The sequence below is a fragment of the Aulonocara sp. 'chitande type north' Nkhata Bay genome, linkage group LG17, assembly GCF_057382095.1.
Source record: "Aulonocara sp. 'chitande type north' Nkhata Bay isolate Kocher_YH1m ecotype deep benthic linkage group LG17, A_spYH_male_GT1.1, whole genome shotgun sequence".
Taxonomy (NCBI): Eukaryota; Metazoa; Chordata; class Actinopteri; order Cichliformes; family Cichlidae; genus Aulonocara; species Aulonocara sp. 'chitande type north' Nkhata Bay.
Window position 1 is genome coordinate 28,519,742 of NC_141360.1, and position 26,638 is coordinate 28,546,379.

A 26,638-nucleotide genomic window follows, 5' to 3' on the forward strand; every position below is an offset into this window, starting at 1 on the left:
GGATCTAAATGCTCTCTCTATTTCTCTATATATTTATTGATTTATTTTGAACTTCTAGAATTATCACATTTTCTTGACTAAAACAAACCTCTAGAATCTTCACTCAACACCTCACAGACTGATTACGAATCGCATTGGCGTTTAGAGCTCATTCATCCTTTCACTCCCATCAGTCAGTTAGATGCTGAGGTTGTTGCTTGTGCCACTTGCCGGCTGCTGTAACAGTGTTGCTCCTGTTAGTTAATCTCACAGGAAGTTTGCTCGGATTTGTCTGTAATTACAGTAAACACTTGCTTTATATTTCCATAAATACATCTAAGTGTTTGTGCCAGCTCTTCATATGGCCCACATTGTCGTGTGTTTGTGTAACAAAAGACGAGAGAAAATGGAGAGAATGGGGCCCTCGGTTTATACTGTTCAGTTCATTTTTCTCAACCCTTCCTTACTCCACCTGGACATTTTCAAGTTATTGCAACAAGTAGGAGACCTTTCTGTGTTTGTGGCTAAAGAGATTTTCTTTCCCAGCCGGTGGCCCCAGAGGACAGACTTGGGTCATGCACTGCTAATAGAAGTGACTCAAGCTAATACTAAAATCTCTCAAGTGGGAGTTGCACATCTCAGCTTTTCCCTGCCGTTTTCTGCCTGTATTAAAAGGATTTGTAACCGGGATTTGGATGCTTTCAATAAATGCTGCATTTCATACATATCATTGGTTATGAGCCAAGAGGACTGCTAGTCTCTGCTGGCCTCTGCATCACATTTAAATCATCTGTCACAATAGATTTGGTGGGAAAACAAGTTCAGTGCTTGGTAACAAACAGAAGGTAAATTACTTCCTGGATTCCTCACAATCTTAGATGATGGAACAAAATAAAAGACTGTTTCATCTGACTGAGGGATAGAGCAAATAAACACAAGGGATGGCAAGCGATAGCAGAGAATGGTGGGGAGGACACTTACAATTCTAGGAAGATTATTTTGTGTGTGTGTATCATGTTTACATATCTTTGTGGGGACCAAAAATTGGAAGTTTACTATACTTGTGGGGACAAAATGCCCATCCCCACGAATTTGAAGGCATTTTTGAGGCTCAAAAAGTGGTTTTAGTGTGAGGGTAACAATTAGGTTATGGTTAGGTTTATGCTAAGACCTAACCATAACCTTAAAAGGTTAATAGTCTGCACATAATACCTCAACTGGATACAGGTCCGGGATAAAAGAGTAGGAGAGCCAGATTCCAATAATATTTTATTCCACATGGAAATCATTGATTGGAAAATTGGACCTGCCATCACCTGAAATTTAAAACTTTCTTCATTAGCTATTAGGTTTAATTTTAAAATAGACTAAACCTTTAATCCACATTTGCCCATTTTAAAAACCACAAACTAAAATGTTTAACAACCAGGTGAGCAGTATGTTTAGCAGATAGATAAATAGATAGTACGTAGACCATGTAATTAGTTCAAATGTTGAAAAAGATTTTGTATATTAGATGTAAGTGCTCCTACGTCCACATTTATGAGTCACAGAGGAAGAAAGGAACAATCCCTTCACAAAAAGATCTTTAGCATGGTGTTACTTTTTCAGAGAACATCTACAGTATTTTAATGGAGGAATAAAAGTAGAGCAATTAACTGAATGAGCATGCGTTGTCATGCTATCTGCCATCAGCAGATTGGTCAATTGGTCGTAAACGGATGGGTATGGTTGGGAATAGTATTCGGGTAGGCTGCATTGTTTAAACAATGCTCAGCTGAACCAAAGGTGTGTCACCCAGTGTGGTCTTCTGCTGCTGTAGCCCATCTGCTTCAAGGTTCAACATATTGAGGATTCAGAGATGCCCTTTTGCATAGTTTGGTTGTAAAGGTATGCATTTTATGTAAACCCTAGAAATAGCTTTATGGGAAATCAGCAGTTTCTAAAATACTCAGACTGCCTTGTCTGGCACCAGCAATTGTGTCACCTTCAAATTGTATACGTTGCTGAAATATGTCTCCCCCTACCACCACTTCCCCTGCCAGTGGCGGACCCCCTCAGACATCGGTGCGTTGGTGGTTCTTTGTGTCTGGGGATGGGCGTCCAGGTACACACCGGCTCACTCCTTGGCGGCCGCTTATCGGGGCCTGGAGCCTGGGGCTCGCTCGGGCCACTTCGGAGGTGGGGTGCCCCCGGCCTCTCGGCCTGGGGCTCGGTCACTCAGGCGCAGCTGGCTGCCGGCGGAGCTCACGGGCGCGTCACTGCAACTCCCCCTGGCTTCTGCTCCGCGGCTGCTGAGTGAGCCCTCATCTGGGACTCTCCTCAGCTCTTTCCGGGACAGTGGCGCAGCTGCCCCTCTGTTGGTCTTCCTTGGTCTCTTGTGTTCTGGGGGCCTCTGGATGTCTGGAGTTTTGATCTCCTCCACACCTGCTTCATGCCCTGGAGGACGGGGCTGTGGCCCCCCCACACCCTCTAGCAGATTATTACATGAAGGAACCTTTTAAAAAAACAAAAAACAAGCGCGTCCATGCTCACAGGTGTACACACGGGTGATCACACCCACAAACTACACCCTTTTTGGCTCCTACCTCAAAGCACACTGTGTTCTGTTGATCTTATGTGCTGCACAATAATGTTTAATATTTAGTATTTACTGTCATATTCCCATATATCATTGTGATGTTGTTTATTCTATTACTCTTGTTCTCTTCTGCTTGCTTTCTTTTTTCTTTCTCAGCAGGTGATCCAGGTGATTGATATATGCATTTTTTTTTCTCTGCCCGTTCTGTTGGTTTTTGTCTTTTGCCCTTCTCCCCCGTCCCTCTTCTCAGCTGTTTCTCTTTCCCTCTTTCTTTCTCCCCTTCTTTCCCCCAGTCAAGTCTGTCCCGTATTCAGCAAGTGAAAATAAAATAAACAATAAAAGGTGAATCAAATGGACCATTACGGCAAGGCTGGGATGGTCAGTTTGGTAAAGTAAATCCGTTGGGCATCTTTCTTTGCCTTTAGACAACAATTCTGATGGCAAAAGAGCCAAACGGGACAGGCCAAAAAAAAAAAAGAAAAAAAAAAAAAAAAAAGAAATATGTCATGCACTGAATGCAGCTTTTTAAATTCAGTACATGATTTTATTTTATTTTATTTTTTATTGATTAGCATTCAAATATCTCAGTGAAGACAGAACAAAGATCTACCACAAAGCAAGAAAGCATGAGACAAGGCTAATCTCATGCTTTCTTGCTTTGTGGCTAATCAAAGGTATTGGCTGACATATGACATATTTCTTAAGGCAAATAATGAAAAAGAAGTTTGATCATTACAAGAAACACACAAGAAAACAGAGCCATATAGCTGAGTGGGGCAAAAACAGCATGCATCAAAAGAAAGTGTACAAAATCCAGAGATGAGCAGCGGAATGCTACTTGTAAGAGTTGCAGTTAAGAGTTTGTTTTGGAATTGGGGGGAAAAGGAGGTTTTAGATGTTTACTCCTTTATCTTTTCTATTCTCTTGTTCTTCACTGCCCTCTGGAAGCAGAAGCATCGTCAGCTCGGCTCTTTTGAACATTTTGCCTTCTTGTTTGTACGCTCACATCTTTCTGTGGACGTGTGTGGCAGCTGAAATAAAAGACAGACATATGCTATTTGCAATGCTCCGCATTTGGGATCATTACCTCTAAGCTAATGTTAACAGAGGACGAGCTGCTGTAGCAACTGAAAATATCAATTAAAATCTAACCATAATTAACTTTGAGTCTACTGCTCACGTTACACTAACAAAAGCAACATTTAGAGACAAATAAGCCTCATTCTTTGGTGTATTTGACATATATTATGTTTGGGTTTTTTGCATTGCTTCCCTCAGAAGCATAGTAAATATTTCTGTGGGGAGTTTCATTCATCAGAAGTGGTGATATTTCTACCTTCTAATCATGAGATCAGATTCTCATGTTATTGATTAATTACCGCACAAATGCTGGGTTGCAAAAGTGTCAATTATTAGGATTTCAACACACGTAGTTTGTTAAATGACCTTTCCCCCCCTTTGCTATGTTGTTAAAGGAAGGAAAATGGTTTCTTCTAATGTTTAGTCATGCATGGTGTGTGTGTGTGTGTGTGTGTGTGTGTGTGTGTGTGTGTGTGTGTGTGTGTGTGTGTGTGTTCCCGTGTGTGTGTGTGTGTTCCCGTGTGTGTGTGTGTGTGTGTGTGTTCCCCTGTGTCTATGCTCATTAATCCCCTTCCAATCGGGCACGACATGTTCATTAGCCCGCTGCCTGTTTGCATTGTTAACGCTAAGCCTCAGCCAGAGCTATGGCACATGTGCATGTTTTTTTTCTTATATGCGTTAATGAGTGTGCGTGTGCAGGCTCTTAACAAGCACAAGTCTAGAGAACAGACACATTTAATAGTTTGAAAGAAGAGGAAGACAAATGCACATAGATGAGCTGCCGATAAGTACAGTAAGAGAGGGATGCTTTAGGAGCAGTTGATGTACCCATTAAACTCCCTGAAGACGGAGACACACAAAGGCTCAGATTGCCACTTTAAAATACCACGGTGTCACATTTGAAGGAGTTCACTCATTCTGTGTTCACGATTGCTTAATCTCATTTTGAGCCCTCGGTGTTCTGTTGTTAAGCTTCCAGTGACACGTTTTGAGTCATGTCACACATGGCTTGTAGCAGTGTCTTTATTTTCCACAGATTATGTACGCTTTAGATCGCAGAGACCTGATAACAACGCCTAAGTTGTCGGTTTGTGTAGAATTGCTTCTGTTACACGACCAAAGACAAATGGAAAGACTAATGAAGAGAATACGTGGCTTTGACAGCTAGTTCTTGTAATGTCCCTCCCCTTGCCCAGTCAGTGTGTTTCCCTGTTGTCTCATACATCACCGTCTTTACTCCCTGTACCCTTTCTGGGTTGTTGTGATCTTGTCTGGTTGATGCATTGGTCCTTTAAACATCCTTAGACTCTGTTGGTTTCTGCTGCTGCTGCCGTGTAACTCCCTGGTGACTGACTTTCCACAAAAAAAAAAAAAAAAAAAAAATGAACTCTGTGCCATATTTGGTTCTTTTAGCTTGGACTTGAGCAGTGGTGTATCCTGAAGTGTTCACTCTTAGCTGGATGTCATTTTCTCTCTGTGTGTGCAAAAATTCTTCTTCATTCTTCAACTTAAAAGACCAAACACACTGCACCAAATTGATCTTCAAGTTCAGTAGCGGTGTACTTTGGGGTGGATTTCTTTCTTTTATTGGTAAAGTTAGTTGGAAATGATTGTAATTTACTAAAGAAATGGAATAAACAGCTCTACCCCAGCCTACCTGCACCCTTAAAGCTCACTCAGCATGGCGTACCTTGTCTAATCGATGCAAACAAGCAGAAAAAAACTGTCAGATTTTCCCCTAAGCTAGCTTAAAGGCTGCAGCTTCATAAATACTGCACAGACATGAGAGTTTGGGTTAGCGTTAGTATTCTCACCCAACAGCACTTATTTCCCAGAATAGAGAAAGATATCCAGGCTTTCAAATTTATGTTAAATTAATCATTCTTTCACTGTCCTTCCTTTTTTTTGTACATTGTCTTCTCTTCCTATTTTCCATTCTTTTGTTCTGTATTTCAATCTCGTACCTCTTACTTTCGTCAGTGATCGCTTGCTTTTTGGCCTGATCCTCCCTATCCTGTTTCAAATGTTTACCTCTACTCATTGTTTCTTTTGTTTCTTCCTTTTTATTTCTTAATTGCTTTTCTTTTCAGTCGGCGTGTCTTCACTTTTTCCATTTTTTCATCCTCACTCAGCCTTTTCCCCTGTTCTTGTTCTGCTTTTGTGTTTTTCATCCCAGTTTAGTTCGGCGAATATCTCAAAGCCCAATTTGAATGCGTCATGCATAGAAAAGAGCGTCCTCTCCTCCTCCTGCTTTCATTTCCTTTTATATTCTTTTCCCATCTCTCAAGGTTTCGTTTTCATACCTTGAGTCACAAAATAGACCGTGAAGGTCTTACGAAGGTTGTTCTGTTGTGCGTGTGTGTGTCTGTCTCTCAATATTTCAGGATGATATTTTGCGTTCAGAGTTCACTCTATTGATTCCCTTAGCATACATCCTTTGAGTTGTGATTGCATATACATGCACCAGCAGGGTTTTGACTGCCTGAGTTGTTTGTGAAGCTTAGCAGCAGGTTGTTGAGAGCTGCAAATGCCTCATTATGTAAGATGTGTTTACCAGATGCCAGTCTACAGTTTCATTTGTCCCCTGTCTCACTTTATCACTCACATTTGCGTCTTCTAAGCAGCCATTTTGGCTCGCTTCTTTTTCCTGTTCTACCTCTGTCATCTGCTATCTTGCATCCCAGTTTTACGTGAGGAAAAAACAGATGTCCATATCTTATGTTATACACATTTTTTTTTGAAACAATAGGAATACATGCCTTGACTTAAAACAATGCCTTTGTGTTTTTGCCTCATATGGTGTATTTTCATGTATGTTTCCACATGTTTCAATAAACTGCTGCATCCATTTCTCCTTTTCCTAGCAGTGATTGCACCACCCATAAACTCATCCAGAAAATAATAAAATAAAATAATAAAGGGATTTGCTTTTGACTATGAGAAAGCACAAGATCTTCAGCAACAGAAGTGGATCTTTCGTATAAAAAGGAAAATGAAAATAAAGGGCGAGAGGATCAAAACAAAAATAAGGAAAATTGCTTTATTGGTAATTAAAGTTATTAGCTGGTCCCTGTGGTAAAACGAGTGATGAAAAACAGATAACTCTTCTTACATCTCATGATGAGTGGGAACATTTATTGAGCTGCAGGCAACTGCATTTTATTTTTGGTATAAATCAAAAAGGGGCTGTTTGTTCAGAGAGAACTGTGTTTCTCTAAAGCTGTAAATTCTTGCAATTGCAATTCTTGCAATGGTTCCCTTTTAGTGGCGATCTGGTCATGAACAACATAAAGCTGCAACACAACATAATGTAATGTAGGATCTGACTTAGTAAAAACCTAAAAAACCTCATTCATAAACAGGAAACTGATAAGTTTGTAGCATAAACCTATTCGCTGGAATGTTCAGGACAGTTCAGTTACACAGCAAAAAGCATTGAACACCAAGCAGAGCTCTTTATATTTCTCGTATATGAGGGAGGCCCGAGCCAAGTGACGTTCCTTCCACTTGACCCCAGTTGCCCTCGTCCGCTCCCTCGTAACACTGCTGTGTGTGTGGTCAGAGTGTGACCCTATAAACAACTTCCCTAAACCTGCTGGTCTGGAAGTCCAACAATCCAACAATATAAATCTAACAGAAACAGGTCATAATAACACAGTAATCAAAAGATATACAAATAAGTACCCTGCTACTAGGAAAATGTGAAACTGAAATCGCAACATACAAAACCATACTGAGAGTTAATTTTAAGTTTTTTATTCAGACGGGAAGCAAAAAAAAAATCTGTCTGGCAAACCTTTTTTCAAGCAACCCAAACAAAACTAAACACTCAAACAAAAAAGTTTTGGACTCTCAAACCCTTCGTCTTCTCTTCTCCCAGCCCAAACAGCGCACCTCTCTGTCTTCATCCTTGGATGTCCAAAGGCCGGTCAACCACAGCTGTGAGCCCAGCGAGGTGAGCTCTTCCCTCGGCTACGCCAGCTTCAGCACCAGTCCCCCCGCCAGCCCTCCGCTCAGCCCCAACCAGGAGGACTCTGCAGGTTCCAACGACGACTGTCAGCTCACAGGTAAGAAGCATTAAATGCCCTTTACCTTCAGTTTTCCAGTTACAAAACAAGATGATCATTATTGAAGGCCTGAGCCTCAAGTGAGAACAAGTCTTTTACCTGGAATGTAATGACATCTCACTTCCCCGAGGGGAAGGAGGGGGAAGCAACACAGATATCTTCTCTAAGGAGTAATGCTGTGCTATTTATATAACCCTTTGCATTAATGTAATGGCAGCAATCAAAGCTACTAAAACACTTCTTCCTGTTTTAATAGATGCAAATTAAGACCGAGTAACTTTGGAATTAAAGGGGAAGTGTACAAGTTTAAGGTGGCATCTAAAGGGCTGTTTTAATTATTTATTGTTCTATGAGTGTCTTTCCTAACTAATTTATCATTTGGTCAATTAAGAAAAATAATTAAAGAGATTTATTCATTCTTTGCTGCCTGACCAAAAAATCTGTCATATCAGTTTGGTTGTGAATAATGTGGTTTTTTTGGATATTCACTAACATGTTGCCTGAATTATTCTTTATTTTTGGATTAGTGGTGTTTTATCATCAGAGGGGTCTATTCTCAGTGAAGCATCTGTAGAGAGGGAGTGAAATGTGGTTTGAGCTAAAATGAAAGGGAATGTAAAATCTGTTCAGAATATTTAAAATGCCACATTTCTCATGTGTATAAGCCAGCTGGTGTCTTGGTGACCTCCTCTCTTACTAAATATCTACTCTAATAATGCATAACGCACATATTTTATCTGAAAGTGAATATAATGACTGCTTGTATGTTTCGCCATGTGGTGCATCATTTTTCTTGCACTTGGGTTGCTCATTATAACATAGCTAAGCCCACCTTTTTTTTTTTTTCCTCATGTTTTCCTTTTACATGTTGTCACTGTTGCCTTGGTGTAAGTGATGCTTAAACTCTGACTGCATAGGAACCAAATAAAACCCTAATCTCTTTGTCCTGGGTCCCAGGAAATTGAAATCATATTTCTACTCATTCTATTCTGGTGGCCATAACCAAGTGGCAAGCACCTTAGAGGCTAAGAACATGTCTGAGAACAGCTGGAAGGTGTACAGAGTGCACCATGAAAGCTGGATCATTTCTGACTGAGATGAATTAGAGATCATGATCCAGGCTACACTAGGCAGGCAGACAGTTTAGCAACAGCAGGAGAACACTTTATCTTTCAGTTAGGCAATGCTGACTTCATTCATCAAAATAAATGAATAATATCTCTATTTGCTACTACTTGCAGATGCTGGAGCCACTCAAGCTATTGCTGAAAGGATAGTCATATTATTAGTGCAAACATATTAAAAGATGCCAGTTTGGGTTTGTTTGCATTCAAAGTTATCAGCACATCCCAACACAGACACATTAGCATGATGTTTTTAGATTATATGCCATTTTAACTTCTTAAACTGTGTTTGCATAATCTGCCCTAGACTTTGTTTTGACGAATACAGCCACACCAGCTACTTTTACACAGCATCAATTACTGCAGGTTGGCTCTGACACCGAATGCTCAGCGGTTAGTTAGACCTGTCGGGTAATGCAGGTTCACGGTTATGAAAATGCAACATTTTCAAAACTCCCATTTTCCACAAGCAGCGTGTTCCTCTCACTGGCAAAAATAATGGATTATAATGGATTCCCAGAGGACTCGTGATTTTCTCCTCATCAAAGAAACACCGGTAATTTTCCAAACAGTGAGAATTTAGTCAGATGAAAGCATGTGAGCAACCAATCAGCCAGGTGATCTGGAGACTACAAACTTCAGACTTTCCTCTGTCTTTTCCCTTAAAGCTAAATGCATCAATGCTTTGCAGTTGTTAACATTTTTTTAAACTTACTATTAAATATTCACCAAAAATCTTCTTTGCTTTTGCAGAGAACTCCACTAATCATGGCAAGCCAGTGAAAATGAATGTATTTAGCCTGATATATTCACCATTTTAAATGCTTGTGGGGATGTAACGAACAGATTAATGTTAGAGATTAAACTATTACTACTGAATAAATCATGTTAAATATATTCTTTTTAGTCTGGCCTTTAAAAAGCAAGATTTTAGGGTAACAATATAGCAGATGAATCGCACATCTGTTCAGCTTTGATGCAAATCAGGATGCAAGCTTGCTGGCTATCTTAAAAACTAGGCTCTGAGACATCAGCAAAAAATTCTCTGTTAGTCCAGTGGGGAGTCGCTTTTACTGTCACACCAGATGAAACACTGTTTCATCATTAGATGCTCTCCCCCGCTGAGTTACAAAGTTTCTTCTCCAAAAGGAATATTCGGAGTAATGAATGAGGTGTTCATATAAGAGTCCCGTAATCAGTGCATCTGAGTCTTAAATCTGCACACGTGCACATTTCACTGCATTTATTTAAGCTCACAAAATAAAAAAGTAGCATAAATGCTAATTGATGCAAGCATGTTTACTATTCATGTGCCCCTTTTTAAAAAATTGTGACTGCATATTTATGAGTTTGACACATTTTTAACATCATGGACTTTCCATTACCATGTATGTCTCTGTGTAAATTAGGGAATATTTTTGAATATTCCTTAAATTATAAAAGTCGTTCATGCGACGATTTCTACTCCTGGTTTTATGTGTGTATGTATAAGGTGGCTATAATGTAAAAATGGCACTTTAAGGTTTGATGGTAGTTAGCAAACAGGAGAAAAGTCAAAAGTGGAAGACTATTACAGCTGTCAAAATGTTCTGAGAAATAAAGAAAAATGAGGCTCCGCTCAAACGTCACCAGGTAAAGCTAGCGTGACAGATGTACCAGAAATATGCACCACCACTGGAGATTAGAAGTGGGTGAGTGAATAGTTCTAAGTCAACACTGAATATTATTTTTGCTTGAAATACCAAGTCCTACAGTAAATCCCCCTTTTTATTAAAAAATAATTTTTGTACGTTTATGTCGGCACAATGTAATATTTAATTTTCAATATTTAATTTAAGTATTTCTGTATTATGAGATATTTATTTCTGACCTTCGTTTCCTTGGTGTCATTTCCTAGAACCTCGTTTGCGTTACCATAGTGATAAAATCCCTGTTGTCATGGAAAAGTGGTGGCCTTGGCGATGGTTAGCTTGTGACGTGGTAATACTTCCTTCTCTCACCTGGCTTTCAGTCCAACTGTCCCTCACACCCGCAGCTATCGGGCTTCCAACAAAAGAGGCAAAGCAAGGGAAGCTGTCCAGGCAGGAGACATATTCGAAGTGTGTGTGTCTTTGTCTGTGTGTTTCATCCGGGAGCAGTTCAGAGACCCTGCTAGACTTTGATCTGAGTAGAGCCTCAGCAGGGGAAAAACACATTCATTATCAATCCACAGGTGCATGCACACAGACACACTCATGCACACAGGCGTAAAACTGAATGAGACATCTTCATCTAGTATTCCTATTGAAGCATTGCGGTGGTATTTATGTTACAAGACTGTGTTATTTCCCTCTTAAAGCTACATAATGAGCCTTGGCCTGTCACTGATATCTGGTGGATGACTTCTGAGGACAGAAACTGAGGAGCAATTATTGATCACAGTCTCGAAAATCTCTTCTTTTTGACTTTTGAAAACATTGCCTGACACTATGTAAATATATCGGGCATGGATAGTGTTCATAGTTGAATTGCTGAGTGGATACATAAAAATTTAATGGCTTGCAAGAAGGTTCTCGTGCTTAAATAGGTTATCAGTGGCTCATTTAGAATGCACAACCACTTAAAGTGTCTTTTGGACACTGTTGCCTAAAAGGCATCCCACTTCTCAGTGCATTGGATCAATGCATTGATCCTGTACTTAATAATTATGCATCCAATTATTGGTTGAATGAATGCAATAACATATACTGTACTATGTAAGATATTTGCTCTGTTCATAAATATTGAAAGATGAACAGAGTGACAAACAATCAGTTAAATTACATTCCAGGTTATTTACAGTCATGATTGGCTAACTTACTCTAATTGTAAACAATCTTAAGAATTTACCATATTCAAAAAGGAGTAAGCTAAGTGGCTAATCATGTATCTGTAACATTTTAATCATGAGCTGTTCAAACTTTTTAATACATTTTTATTTTCATTTTAGAAAACATACTTTTTCACTCTCCTGGAGAATAGGCACGAGTAGACTGATACCACTCATGTCCTTATTTGTAGACTGTAACTACTACTATTGCCTATTGCCTAAGTACCTAAAGGCTGAAGTTCCTTGAGTGACCACTTGGTGCTGGTTCCAAAAACGAGTCAGTTCTTATAAACTTGCATCGGACCTGAGATAAAGTTTTCTCAACTTCCAGGCGGGCAACTGAAGCAACTACCAGTGAGAGTAAAGATTACTGTTGATTGATACGTGACCTGGTAGTAAATACATAAATACATTAGATGGTCACCTAGGCAGCTGGAGCGTGGAATATCTGCAAGCAACGAACTGTCAGCTTTAATGCGATATGCAATGAGCAAATGGTTCCCAGCGTGGATGTAGCTTAAACCTGTGAGAACAGAAAGACTTTCCCAAAAAGAAAGTTTCTTTCTGAATGAAGACACAGTTGTGACTGACCTGACGTCTGCAGAGAATGTATTCCAAAGAAAAGGACCACAGTAACTGAAACACTCAGCACACTTGGATCTAATAGTCACAAGATTTGCACCTGGTGACCTGAGAGGTCTAATTGGGTTATAGACACTGAACCAGTCGGAGATGTAATAGTGAGCCAAACTATTGAGAGCGTTATGAACTAATAGAAGCATTTTAAAGGTAATTATGTGTTGAAATAGGAGAAATGACTTTAACACTGGGGTAATATGTTCAAATTTCCATGTAAGGACTTTGACTGCTGTTGTCAAAGTTGTACTATTGATGGTTTGGATAGTCCAGCAAGTCGAGTGTGACAAAAAGCCGTTCTGATGACCTTATTGATATGATTATCATAACTCTATTTATCCAGTATTATGCAGTCTATGGATGGACCTTGTTAAGTGCAGGACTTCATGGTGGCCGGATACATCTTTTATTTACAGTCCATGTTAAAGACAGAGTATATATTAGAGACTCACTAGCTTGGCTCTGTTAATAGCTGATACATTATCCCGTTAACCTCTAATTCTTTTTACAGGATTGATGTGTCATATCATTTCTTGATGGGTGTGACAACTTTTAACTCTGTTCTCCAGAAAACAAGTAAAACATTTTTTCTAAAATTTCAAGCTCTTTTACTTAAAGACTTGATTAAATTTACTTTTCTTGATTAAGTCCTTGGAACTTAGTCTTTGGCTATAGATTAAAAACATGAATCAATAAATCCATTTTATCTCTATTTTTCAGGAGGAAGCATCACATTACTATTTTAACCTTTAGAGCATATAGAAAAAAATCTTGTTATAAAAACTGGCTGCTGATGCAGACATACTAAAATTTTACATTCTGGGGGAGGGATTGTCTTCTTATAATGGATGTGTAATGCCTTATCACCCTGCTTATGAAAACCTATTATATAAGTCCTACAGCACTTTATAGATGCTGCCAGTAATGCCTTCTAAATATGTATACCTCTATTTGTTCCACTCTTTCTCTGGATGTGTGTCTCCCTCACTCTCCTTGCTTGAAGTTCCAATACCAGGAATAGATTGGCACCCATTTATTTTTCTATTTCATTTTTTTTCCTCTATTTTTTTTCCCTCCTCCGTCTTCTTCTGCTACGCTGCTCATCCCGCCTGCTCTCTCTACTTATTAGCTTTATAAGGCCTATTGTGGGGTTACCATGGTAACAAGTGGCTTACAGAGAGAAAGAGAGACAGCGAGAGAGAGAAAATGAGAGAAAGGAGTATATATGTATGTGGGTACAGAAGGCAAAAAGTCACAGAATTCAGAGGATGCCAGTGAAAAAGAGTGGGTGAGAGAGAATGAGCGTCTAATGTTGCAGAGGGGGTGGGGGAGCCTGGTGATGAACAAAATTCAGGCAAATAGAAAGAATGAAATGTGAGATTTCAGGGGGCTGGTTTGAGAAATTAGGACAAGAAAGTGAAGGGAACACGTTTTTCCTGGCATTCCATAAAAGGTCTTTCCTTCCTCCTGCTACACATCTGTCTGTCCTCTGATTATTCCTTTCATTCCTCCCTTCAACACTGTGTACTTTCCTTCAACCCGAAGCAAAGTATGCAGGTGTCAGCAACCTGCGTGGGCAGTTGGACTATAAGGATTCCTATTTATAACCCGATCCATCCCTGGTGCTGCTGTTACACTACATAACTAAAGTTTATGTAGTGCTGGACACTGCTTTGAGAGGATATTCCTCCAGCGCAGACCAACAAGTCTAATTCAGTATTAAGCAAAGTCAGTGGAACTGTCGACGCAGTTGTCCTTAATGAATTATGCAGTGCCCCCTGCGACAAGTCAGCAGCAAACAGGCATAAATCTTCAGGTCTCTATTTATTCCTCTGAGAGCTGTTCAGCTTTTTATGCACTCCTTATTTTGTTATTTTCCATGTAATTTAAATGGCAGTTGTTTTTTGTCTCTTGCAGAAGTTTGTTATTACATTAAAAGCAGCAGTAATCACCTGACCTACCAACGCTAGGTCAGGTGATTCATGTAGAGTTAAAAGGGATCACTAAAAGTGATTAACCCACAAAGACCTTATCTTGCTGTTTCCCTCAGATTTTTTGCTCGGGACGTGGTGTAAACCAAAACAGGGCAAAGTACGACTTCAGCTAAACACTCAGTTTAGTCCTTGATGCTATAATTTATTTTAGTTATTTCTGTGCATTTTGCTAAGAAAATGGGAAATAGGTGCAGCAATGTATTGAAAAGGTGCAAATATATACCGAATTATAGTATATTATATTATATTATATATAGTATTATAGTCTAAAGGAAAGATCAGTCTGGGGGAAGATAGTCTTTCTGTAGGTTAACCTGCTTGTAAGTCAATATTCAGTCTGACTACTTTTATTCTTTGTTTTGTTGTTTGTCGAGATGATCCTACGCTGCTTAAGTGATGCTGAAGTTCGGGCTCTGTGAGGCCAGTCCATCAATGATAGTGTTTGATGGTGTGTAATCCTACTGAGGTATGTTTTACTGCTTTGGCTCTGTGTAAAACATACCTCAGTAGGATTTTCTGGATCATATTTATGGTGAAAAACAAAGTAGTTGCCCATCAGACACTTTCCATGGTGGATCAAAATCTGACAGCACTTCATAATTTAATCGGTTTTGACAAGATCCCCTAACAGCACTGGGTGAATGTAGCCTGAAGCCATGACAGAGCCTCCACTGTGTTTTAAAGATGGCTGTAGACACTCAGTCATTCTTCACTCCATATGACATGTTACCTCTGATTTTCAGTCCAGTTTTTGTGTAATTTGGCATACCTCTGCTTTTTATTCCTATTTGTTCCTATTTATCCTATTTTATTCCTATTTAGAAATGATGCACAATGCAGTTGAAATGCTTGGTTTACAGCAAAGTTTTGGCAAACATAAGATATGCGTTCGATGAAGCTTTTGAAGAAACTGGAGCAAGAGTCAATATACCGCATTCGTAGCTTCTTCTGTTCCATTCATAAAAAGTAAATAGAAAATTGAACCATGTTTCATGTTAAGACAGATGGTAAATTACCCAAAGAGCAGATCTGTTATGCAGCTGCTAGATTATCTGTAAAGGGTTTTTTCTTTTCATCACTCTGTCTTCATGACCATATCTTAATAAACTGAGGTTAGTTTGTAAAAGGATTCTCTGAGATAGGTGAAGCCGCCCCGATTTAGTATAAAGAATTACATTTTCTTTGGTGTGTTATAAAAATTTAAAAAAAAATCCTGCCTAAAAACTTCATATTCTCCTCATAATGCAGCTGACACACAAAGCGGCTGAGTAATCGATGATCTCCATCAGTTAATGAGCCGTAAATGGCAAAGCGATCAACTACTCAGTGTGCGAGTGCTGCTCTTGCTGTGTGTTTACTTGAAAGACTTAAGTTCATTAGACTTCCACTGCTTGATTCAGTCCTTTGTTGTGAACTATCACACACTCCACTTGTTCCCTGTATAAGGACATTCTTCTGCACAGATGCAGGTCTGTCGGCCTGCTGCGTGTAATTATTAAGTCATCGTCACAGTCAGCAAAGCCTTTGTTTGGAGCATTAATTTGATACTCATGGACACACACACACACCTTAGTTACCTTAGCTTTCTCCTCACCTTCCTTTGTCAACACACATTTGAAAGAGTTGTCTTTTATTGCATCTCTTCTGACGTAACCTCAATAAGAAGAAAGAGGTTCTAGACATCTCATTAATATTTTAATCAAGACCTGAGATAAACTGAAGCAGAGACACATCATGCAAGTTTTCCCCTGCGGTTCTGGCCAGGTTTAATGTGCTGAATGTGTCCCCTGTTGTGTGGCAGAAGTGGTGAAATTATAGTGCTCCTCTTGTTACTTTTTCAATCAGGTTTGAAAGAGGATCAATCAAAGATAAAAGCTGTTCAGTCAAATTTGAAAGGTAGAGGAAGAAAGAGATGAAAGAGCGTTTAGCAGTTATGCAGTTTGAGCTGTATTGCTTCTGTCTCGTGTGTGTAAAGTTTTTTTTTAATAAGTGCGTGATTTGGTTTTATGCCATACATGCAGTTTTACACTAAAGTTCATAAGGTGCACTGATGCAATCCAGTGCAAAGCCTTGCAGTGCAGCAATCCTTTTTATTTTGTACTCATGGTCTGAGTAGAAATTATTAGAGCTATGTCAACAGACTGTTTGACACAGAGTGGGATCATATGTGAGTTTTTGGACAGTCTTGGTAGTAGAGTGTACCGCCCTAAGGGTGCAGCACTAATTAACTGCTCAGTTTCATTAATGAGGTGGATAGTTTTGATCACACATTCACTCTCCGTCTTTAATTTATTTTTCGCCTTAGGCAGTTTTGCTACCAAACAGGTTCAGGACAAATGTGGATTTTGTGTGTTCGAAGGGGATTTTAATAATATTAACCCATCTCAGCCTATTGCAGCTACATATGTATCAGTAGGGCTGTTCAATATAACGATATATATTGGATGACGATATAAAAACGTCTATCGTTTTGTTTCTTGGTCTCGCAAAATAAACTGTTTACGGCAATATTTTTTCATTATTTTGATGGTCACTGTAGTGGCTACATTAATTTCTTAAAGTTCTCTATTTCTCTTATATTTAATATAACCACACTACCGATGGACAAGCGCCTGTTTTTATGCGTTGTGGTTAGCAACAACGACGGTAACACCATCGCCTGTCCGCTTGTTTATGTTCCACATAAACCTTTCACAATAAAGCTCAAGATCCTGTTGAGACTTTTCAAAATAAACTGAATCACATGAAAGAGCAGATTATTTACAGATGAGAAGTAAAAAAGAGCCGCCAGGTGCTAAAAAAATAAACCTTACACTCAAACGTTGGAACAGGCTTTTCCCCGCAGCACCCTGTGTAATAAATACTCACAAAGAAAACGGCGGCCGTTACAACCTATGTCTAAAAATGTATAGTTTCATGCATCGGTTAAAACACTTGACTCCAGCTACATGAAGCGCAGCTGGAAATACTTTACGCAAGTCGAGCTGCCCGAGATTCACAGAATTTACAGAAAATGTTACATTTTGTGATTTATATCGTTATCGGACGATAGAATTCTTATATCGGGATATGAGATTTTGGTCATATCGCACAACCCTATGTATCAGCATATGTACTCATATTCACCAAGATAAAACCTTCTTTTTACCTAAAACATGATAAACATAAATAAAACAGCAAAATATACAGTGGGTAATTTGGAAAATGTCTCCTAACATGCTAGCTGTTATTCCAGCTGAGCAGCTTCATTGTTTGCAAAAATGGCTGCATTGACTGCAACACATGTGGCAACGTATTATAGTGTAGGATCACATCTGGGCAGATGGTGTTGTTGAGTGAGTCAAAGCCTTCACAATAAGGTTTTAACTAGTTTTTGAAAAATATTGATGGAAAGTTAATAAACGCTGAGCCTTTCATTTCCCCCCCCCCCCCTTCAACAAAACTGTAATGTGTTGTGGTGAACCTTCTCAGGAGTTACAGTTAAATGTGACAAAAATACAAAAAAATAGGAAATCAGGAAGTGGGCAAACACACCGCTGCATAACTCTGAAGCTGTGTCAACCCTGTGTCAAAGAATATCAGCCGATATATTGACAGTTTGTTTTTTTTTTCTTCATAAGAATGAGTTTTGTCCCCCAAAAATACAAGAAACATAACAGGAAATACTCAAATATAAAAAGTAGTTATTGAGATGGAAGTGTATTACAAGATCAGTCAATAGCTCTCCTTGGAGTCATGATACTAGGGATGAATATTAAGGAGTCTGTGATCTCCTCACTTTTTGTCTGGCACACAAAACTAACACAAAATTTTATGCATAACTTAGAGTTAGGGTTACTTCTTATCACGGATGACTCATAAATCTCATCTGGCTAATAGAGACACTGTGACTGCAGACTCTCGCATTGGCTGTGTGATTTTTATTTGTTTCTTTATTTTTTTTAGTTCTCATTGAGTCTTTTCAGTAACAAGCCTCTTGAAAATCCATGCAAACTGAAATCAACAATGTGCATGAACATTATTAAAACACCTCATTGCTATGTAACTCCTCTTCTGTGCCTTCTTCTCTTTGTATTCGGGCTTAAATCTCTGTCACTACTTTGTGGTTGGGTTTTGAATAGAAGGACCTGAGGTGATGATGAGTCATGTTTGGAAGCTCTGAACACAAAAGAGGCTCACGCTGATACCCAGACAATATTCAAAATAGCTCGACAGAAGGTAGCAGAATTTAGAGAGATGCACAGAGAAACTCGCCTTAAGAGAAGCTTTATGGAGAAGTTGTATCTGGTCTGCAGTGCTTTGGGTTTTTTTGGCATGCTACAGTTATTGCAGCATTATAAGACATATATAAAGATAAAGAAAAAGCAGCACAATTCTTTAGAAATGGGTAACAGGGAGTTACATTTCATATATGTGTTTTTTCACACCCTCTAATCACAGTCTCAGACACTATTTCGTCATAGGTGCTGAAGGAAAGTTATGTAGAAAGTCACTTTTGGCGTCTGTCCTGTGACACACTGGGTTTAGTCAGTAGTGATGTGGTTCTCTCACTCCCAGCTTTGAACATTTGGACCCTTGTTAAAGTTCCCTTGGCGTCACATTCACTGGGCAATCTCTCAGTGTGGAGGGTTGTGAAGGGGCAGATTATTATTCAAGCTGCAGTCTGTTCCTAAACTTACCAAAGTTTTGGTAACTAAGTATCAGCAAAAATAAAAAGCAAGTTAAAATGAAGTGAAGCAGAGTGCAAAGCATAAAACTGTCGGTTGGTGATTTATGTCCACAAATGGGGCATTATTCACTGACAGTTTGTAATTTATAGCTTTTTAAAATGCTGTTATTTCATGGCCAGTGTTGGCATGGTCTCTCTTTTTGATGAAAGAAGTCAGAGGAGAATGACCAAACAACAGACAGGAGGCTATGATTTACACAGGCTCACCAAAATTGGACACCAAGACCAGGAAAATGTTGCCAGTCTCGCCATGAGCCTCAATGTTTGCTGCAAATTTCAATATTAGGCTCAGAATAATGGCGTAATGGCGTAAACAACATGAGATCATGGATCTGTCATGCCTTGTATTAACTGGTGATGTGGGGGGATTTTTTTTTTTTTTTTTTTTTTTTTTTTTTGGAAGACCTTGGACCCGAGTGTTGCTGCTAACCATTTCCATCCCTTTATGGCCACAATGCACCATGTCAGAAAGTCCAGATCCTGCTTCCTTGAACATGACAGTGAGTTCAGAAACATTAGTATTTAAATGGCCTCCACAGGCACCAGATCTCAATCCAACAACACACTTTTGTATGTAGTTTAACAGGAGATTCTCATCATGGGTGTGCTGCTTCCCACACTTTGCTAAATCTATAGAATGAAGCATTAAGGCAGTTCTGAAGGCTTTCCAGCCTGATATTAGTAAGTTGTACCTACTAAAGAGTCCTGTAGCATTTGAAAGAAAGGCAGCATTTAGACTTCCTGGAAATGTGCTGACTTTGAAGGGTGGTAAAGAAAGCTTGACTTGAAAAATCGGTACCTTTTGTGAGTTTGTGACCATTGGATCTCTTTATATAAACACTAAGATGATCGGTGACTACATTTTAATTTGCGAAGTTTCCTTTTGTATTCTGAAAATCTCTAAAGCTGTTAAGCATTTATGTGATTTTTGGATAGCACGTATATATAAAATCTAAATTTCTAATCACTGCTGATCTCGTATTAGTCATTTAACTGTCACCATCCTCTCCTGTCTCACATAAGCTGAATGAATGAAATTTCAGTGACTGCCATCATTCTCAACTTGAGAAGACCTGAAAAAATGGGTTTTAGCAGACAAAAGACAGTCACTGTGGCAAAAAAAAAAAACCCCTCTGCATATTTGAGTTACGAGTGAAAGTGTGAATTCAATATCTCCAGACTGGCCCCTCTCTGCCTTAAGGCTGGGTTTAGATACGTACAGGCTCTCAGTAATGAAGTAACGCTCTCAGCAGGGAATCCCTATCGCTTCTCCGCTACCCACGGGGCAGAGTTTAGCCTGACCTGTTTGCACCTGTTAGTGTGGCGCTAGCTCTAGTGTCACAAACCCGAGGCCAACTTTCAGCATGAAAAGATGAAGATAAGGAAAATGCCCCTTAACCCATAACTCAGATAAGAACTGTTTGCCATTCATTGTCTTCTTATTGTTTTGCTCGCTTGCTTTTGGGTGTGTATGAGAAATAAAGAGGATATTGAAAATACAGTCTAATATTAACTTGACATTCGTGTTTGTTAGAAACCTCACAAATGCACACACACACACTTGTCCATGACAATCTCTCGGTAGTTTCCAGTCTTTTTAGTATGTGTAATAGACTGAAATTCACCTAAGGTACCAAATTGGCGACCACCTAACCTAAAAACTAATTTGTTGATTAGGATCGTGGAGGCGCTTTAATTTTCTGGGCAGCAGGCATCATCTTTCACAAGCTGTGAAAACATAGTGATGATTTAAATTTTTACAGACAACGTGATAGCATGATAATTTAGGAGTTTGGTGGAATTCAGAGACCCTGCACCATGGAGGCTTAGGCTGGAAATCATAAATACTGTTGTGTTCAGTGTAATAATAATACTCACATCAGAACAGCCAGCTATAATAAAGTGCAGGAAATGATGGTGACAAGCCTGTTACAGAATTTGGGATTCAGATTTGGTCAATCTGACACAAACAAAAAATGCAGTAAAGGTGTAATCTCCACTGAGAACAAGAAATGTCCAGCCGAACATAATGGGGTGTGGTTTAAAACCAATTAGCCATGTATGGTGAACTAAAATAGTTAAATACAATGAAGATAAAGGTGATTATCAGCCTCATGATTTTGTGTGATGTATTATGTGGAATAAGCCATGTAAGGAGCTACAAACACTAAATTTGCTTAAATCCAAGATAACCACAGTAGAGTGGTGTTACTGGGTGCTTTCTACCTTGTGTCCAAGTGTCACATGCATATCTCTAAATAAGTGTCTAAATGAGTTTCCTATTCTTTTATATTAATGAGTACGTATCTTTGGAAGTAAATGAATACATTTTATATCAATATGTGTAACAGTGAATTCTAAGTATCTGTTAATTTGGTAAGCCAAGTTATTTTTGCCATAATCCATTTAAAATGCAAGTGTATAATGCATTTATAATGACTATATACAGTGCTTAACACATTTCTTAGACCAGCACCCAGTGTGAGGTCTATCCCACAGCTGGCCTAAATGAACAGCATTGGTAATTACCAAAATCTTTCTTATGCTTGTGTAATTTCCCAGCTCTTTAATTGAAATTATAATATAAATGCTAAAATATAATTATTGTTTTTAATCTGTGAATTTATCATCATTATTAGCATTATTATTATTATTTAATTAAGATGCCCAATTACAGTTATTTATTGTATTCTTGAAGATAAGAATATTTTTGTGGAGAATGATATGCCTGATTAATTTCTTATTTGAAGTGAGGACCAGTGTGCCATTTTTATTTTGACATAAAAATGTGAATTCAGTCTGCTATTTGCCTAATAAATAACAATATAATTTTTAATTTAAACAAGTTTTTGACAGATTTCTACAATTTTTTTTGCCTTTTTTTAAGGACAGGTTGTCTAAACAAAATTGTAAAGCACTGTAAATACATATAGGATGATATTAGCTCTGTAGGATAGTGAATCAGGCTGAGTTGAGTTTGAAGGACAGGTGCATTAGAGAACGAGGACCAGAAGCTAATTGAAACATAATCGAGAGATGTTCCATCTCAATAAATCCACAAATAACACTGGTGAATATTTTCAACAACAGACCTTTTCTCGAGCAAATTGTAGTCATATTTTAAAAACCACAATGTAACCTTTCTGAGTTTTTTTTCCGAGAGTCAAGAGTCATCCTATAGTATGGGACCTATCAGGAGATTAGTCATTATGTTATGCTATGTTCAATCCTGTGACACAAGTAGCAGTTAAAAGCAAACACTGTAGGTCATTTTTCCTTTGTAATCCCTTGTGTGGTTTTGAATCCCCAGGTTCTTAAACATTTGGTGTAAAGCTGGAAGAGTACAACTGAAACCTTTCTGTTTCTTGTTAAGTGTACTTGCGGGACCTTAGCTAATGATTCTGACATTTCCAACAACCATTGAAGGAAACATTTATCTAGCTCTCACATGTAACCCACTGAATCCCATGTTGCTTTAACATTTTCTTAAATCAATGGCATCAAATCATTTGCTTTCATCATCATAAGTCCGAGCAGACTTTTACAGTCCCACTCAGATGGGGGAGGGGTTTGCTCGCCTAGCCTAAGACTAACCTAATGTAAGCTTGGTACCCAAGGCTCCGGGAGCTGATAATGATTTATCCAGGCCTGTGGTGCTTAGAAAGTAGGGCTCAGTCTTTAATCTCAGGAATGACTGACAGTTCAGATATTACTCTGTAGTTTTTAATAACAGTCAGTGCGGCGCCACATGAGATGGAGCAATGAACGCAACGCTATCAGATATTGGGATCGTTTCCCAGCCCCTCCTGCTACCTCACACACAGAAAGAAAAACACCCCATTGTATGAGAAGATGGTGAGTTTGTGCAACCGTCTGCATACACCTCCACTGTCCCTTGTAGAGATTAGTCAACAAAATAAGATGTGTTGAGACCTCTCGCCGCAACTTTTTTTGACCTGTCCGTGTAAGAATCAATAATGAAAAAGGCTTTATTAGATTTCTGATAGAGTTTGCAGTAGAAACTCAACTTGCAGTGGACTGCTCCGATACTTTGTAGATTGGCCGACTTTATTATGATAGAACAAGCCTTACTCTTATTTTCTGCAGTTTTGATATATAACCTCCAGCCCTGTATCCTTACCCTTTCATTTCTCTCCCTCACCCCTCCTCCCTCAATCACTCAATCCTTCATTCTGTCACTCCCTTATTTCTCTAGCCGCTTTCACACACTCTGTCTGCCTGTCAGTCACTGGTCTGTGCCCCTAGCCTTCCCCCTCACTTTACACCAGCCTTGCTGCCATTTGTCAACCTTTCTTCTGTGTTTTGGTTAGTTGTTTTATTGCGACAGTATGCCTGTGCATTACTCATTTGCCTTTCCTTTTAAAATGTGTTTTCTATTAGATAACCTCCCTCAACCTCTCTACCGCATATCTCCATCTCCATCTTCTGCAATTCATTTTTCACCTTTTCAGCCTCATGCTCTAGGTTGTTTTCCCTTTCAGTGCTGGCCTGCAAACTGTTATGCCTCAATGAAAGAATATTGTCTTGCCTCTTTGTCAAGCTATGCTGAGTCTTCCAGCTGTTTCAGCTTTAACTAGATTTATTTACTGTAGAGAGGGTTTAATTTAGACCGGGGTTGCATTATACACCACTGTGGAATTGAATCTTACTTCTATAAAGTGATTACTTGCAAGAGAATATTCATTTAAGGAAGAACGCTTACTTTTACTTACTAATATGAGCTGGTGAAAGGAAAAAGTTTTCAAATTTGATATGATGTTAGAAGCTCTAAGCAGGTTTTGAGTTTGCGGTGTACACACAGTGAATAAGCAATGAATTTAGGGAACACTCAAAATTGTCAGTGTGCACACTAAAAACACTTGACTTCTGAGTGTGCTGCTAATGCATGCACGATACACCGCTGAACATTACAACCCACTGCAATTGGGCTTGAAGAGGATCTTAGGAAACAAAAATATTGCTTTTTATTTGCAAAGATTAATTTGGAGTCCTATTCGGTTGGTTGCACGTGCATGTGTACCTCTTTTTAATGAGATTATCTGATGTCATAGCAGGAAAAGCACAGGTGTAACTAATGATGCTAATTTATACCACTTCCAGACCTTTGAAGGAGGCTCAGAGTCATACCCGACGGGGTTCCCTCGTTGAAACGGAGCCATTGTTAGTGTTATTAGTTAAGCCTGTGTTTGTTCTGCTATAACAAGCTGTTCAGAAACTGAATCATTAATATCATTAATATCTTCTCTTCACTCATCACATGTCAGTTTTAGATTAGAGCATGGTACCAAAGAGGTCTCAAAATTTCATAGCAGATACACTGCCTGGCCCAAAAAAAGTCACCACCAAAAAAAAGGTCACACCCTAATATTTCATTGGACCACCTTTAGCTTTGATTTCAACACGTAATCGCTGTTTCGATAAGCTTCTGTAATGTCACAAGATTTATTTCCAACCAGTGTCGCATTAAACCTTCACTAAGAACTTGCGTTGATGATGGAAGCGTCTGACCACTGTGCAAAGCCTTCTCCAGCACGTCTGGACACTGTGGTGGCCAATCCATGTGTGAAAATGATGTCTCATGCTCCCAGAACCACTCTTTTACAATTTGAGCTTGATGAATCCTGGCATTGTCATCTTGGAATATGCCTGTGCCATCAGGGAAGAAAAAACCCATTGATGGAATAACCTGGTCCTTCAGTATAGTCAGCTTAAGTCATTCTTGGAACACATACTGTTGCTGAACCTAGACCTGACCGACTGCAACAACCCCAGATCATAGCACTGCCCCTACAGGCTTGTACAGTAGGCACTAGGCATGATGGGTGCATCACTTCATCTGCCTCTTTTCTTAGCCTGATGCACCCATCACTCTGGAATAGGGTAAATCTGGACTCAACAGACCACATGACCTTCTTCCATTGTCTTTTTTTTCTGGTTTGCCTCACTGACTAGTGTTTTTTTTTTTTTTTTTATGGCTACACAGCTGTTCGGTCCCAATCCCTTGAGTTCCCTTCGCATTGTGCGTGTGGAAATGCTCTTACTTTCACTATTAAACATAGCCCTGAGTTCTTCTGTTGTTTTTCTACGATTTGATTTCACCAAAACTTTAAGTGATCGCTGATCGTGATCATCCTGGAAGATGATGTGTCCCCACTATCCTTCCACTTTTTAATAATGCGTTGAACAGTTCTCAACCCAATTTTAGTAGTTTCTGCAATCTCTTTAGACATTTTCTCTGCTTGATGCATGCCAATGATTTTACCCTTCTCAAACACACTAACATCTTTTCCACAACCACGAGATGTGTCTTTCGACATGATTGTTTATGAAATGAGAAGCAACTCATTGCACCAGTTTGCAAATAACTTGTTGCCAGCTGAAAGATAATCACCTATGCACCTATAAGAGGCTCGTACCTATTTGCTTAGTTAAATCCAGGTGGCGATTTGTTTTTTGGTCAGGCAGTGTGCTTCCCGTGATGCAGCTGCTTCGGAGAGACAGGTAGCTCACACACCCCTACTCACCACCCACTACCCCCATGTTCAGTGTTAGCTACAGTAGGTTGACAATTTGTCATCAACTTGAGTAACTCTGTCCTCTCCTCTCACTGGCTGTCCTCTACTATTGTGCTCCATGTTCCACTCTGACCCACCACCCGCACACTGACAACATAGCAGGGCAAGCCGAAAACAACAACAACAAAAAAGCAAGCTATTGCTGAATTTCTACCTGAAACGAAATCAGCTGAGGTTCTTTGCTCATCAAAGACTGTTGAGGCATCCGCTGACCATCTGTCCCTCCACAGTCCCACAAGGATTGCTACTCCTTTCATAGTACTGCTAAGCTTCTAAAGAACCTTTAACATAGTGATCACCTAATGGGTCTTCTTCTTCGTTCTACAGGCACTCAAGAATCACTCCTCCTTCCAAAGTATGTAGTGAAATGGGATTCATTTGTCCTGGATGTGAGCGTCTATGAGCTACCTTAACTTCTCAGTGGGTTTTCAGTTCCACTAGTTTGTGTAATATGGCCAAACAATGACTTTTTTATGTACTTTTAACATTACAATAACATGTGACTTGCGATGGATTATGAGCCAGATGAACAACTTTAAAATAACTCATTACTGGTCCATATGATGTCTGCTACATTCTGTAAATATGTGTATGTTCTAAAGAATAATTAACTCAATGCAAACTGTTTATAGTGCTACAGAGAATGTTGGCTGTACGCAGAAAATCAGTGCTGCAGGCCCAAAGTATTTGAACTTTCAGGAAGTGTTATTCCCAAGCAGCTGCATTTTGAGGTGGTAAAGGGATTTTCCTACAAGTAAATTAAAGCTCTCAGACACTGTGGGTAAAATTACAACACAAAAATAACATGGTTAGGTTTAGTTTACACTTAAAACATTGAGTTAGGTTACCTGGAGGTTACCTGGTTACATCAGTAAGCACATGACTACAGTGGAGGTGATGTGGTTGTGCTTACCACAGCAACAATAATATTGTTGTCTGCCTGGAGCAGGAAAGCTAATTCCCTTGTTCCAGTGTTTTGTTGATCTACTCCAGCCTTCTCCTTA

The 26,638-nt window shown here is 39.2% G+C and overlaps 1 protein-coding gene across 4 annotated transcripts in view; it reads left to right on the forward strand.

Annotated features, from left to right (window-relative positions):
* anks1b (ankyrin repeat and sterile alpha motif domain containing 1B) overlaps positions 1 to 26,638 on the forward strand; it is a 275,289-nt gene that overhangs the window by 177,567 nt on the left and 71,084 nt on the right. For all 4 annotated transcript variants that reach the window (XM_086269113.1, XM_086269110.1, XM_086269111.1 and 1 more), the window contains one exon: positions 7,521 to 7,707. In XM_086269113.1, coding sequence (XP_086125239.1) covers positions 7,521 to 7,707 — 187 coding nt within the window. The remainder of the gene's footprint in view (positions 1 to 7,520; positions 7,708 to 26,638) is intronic.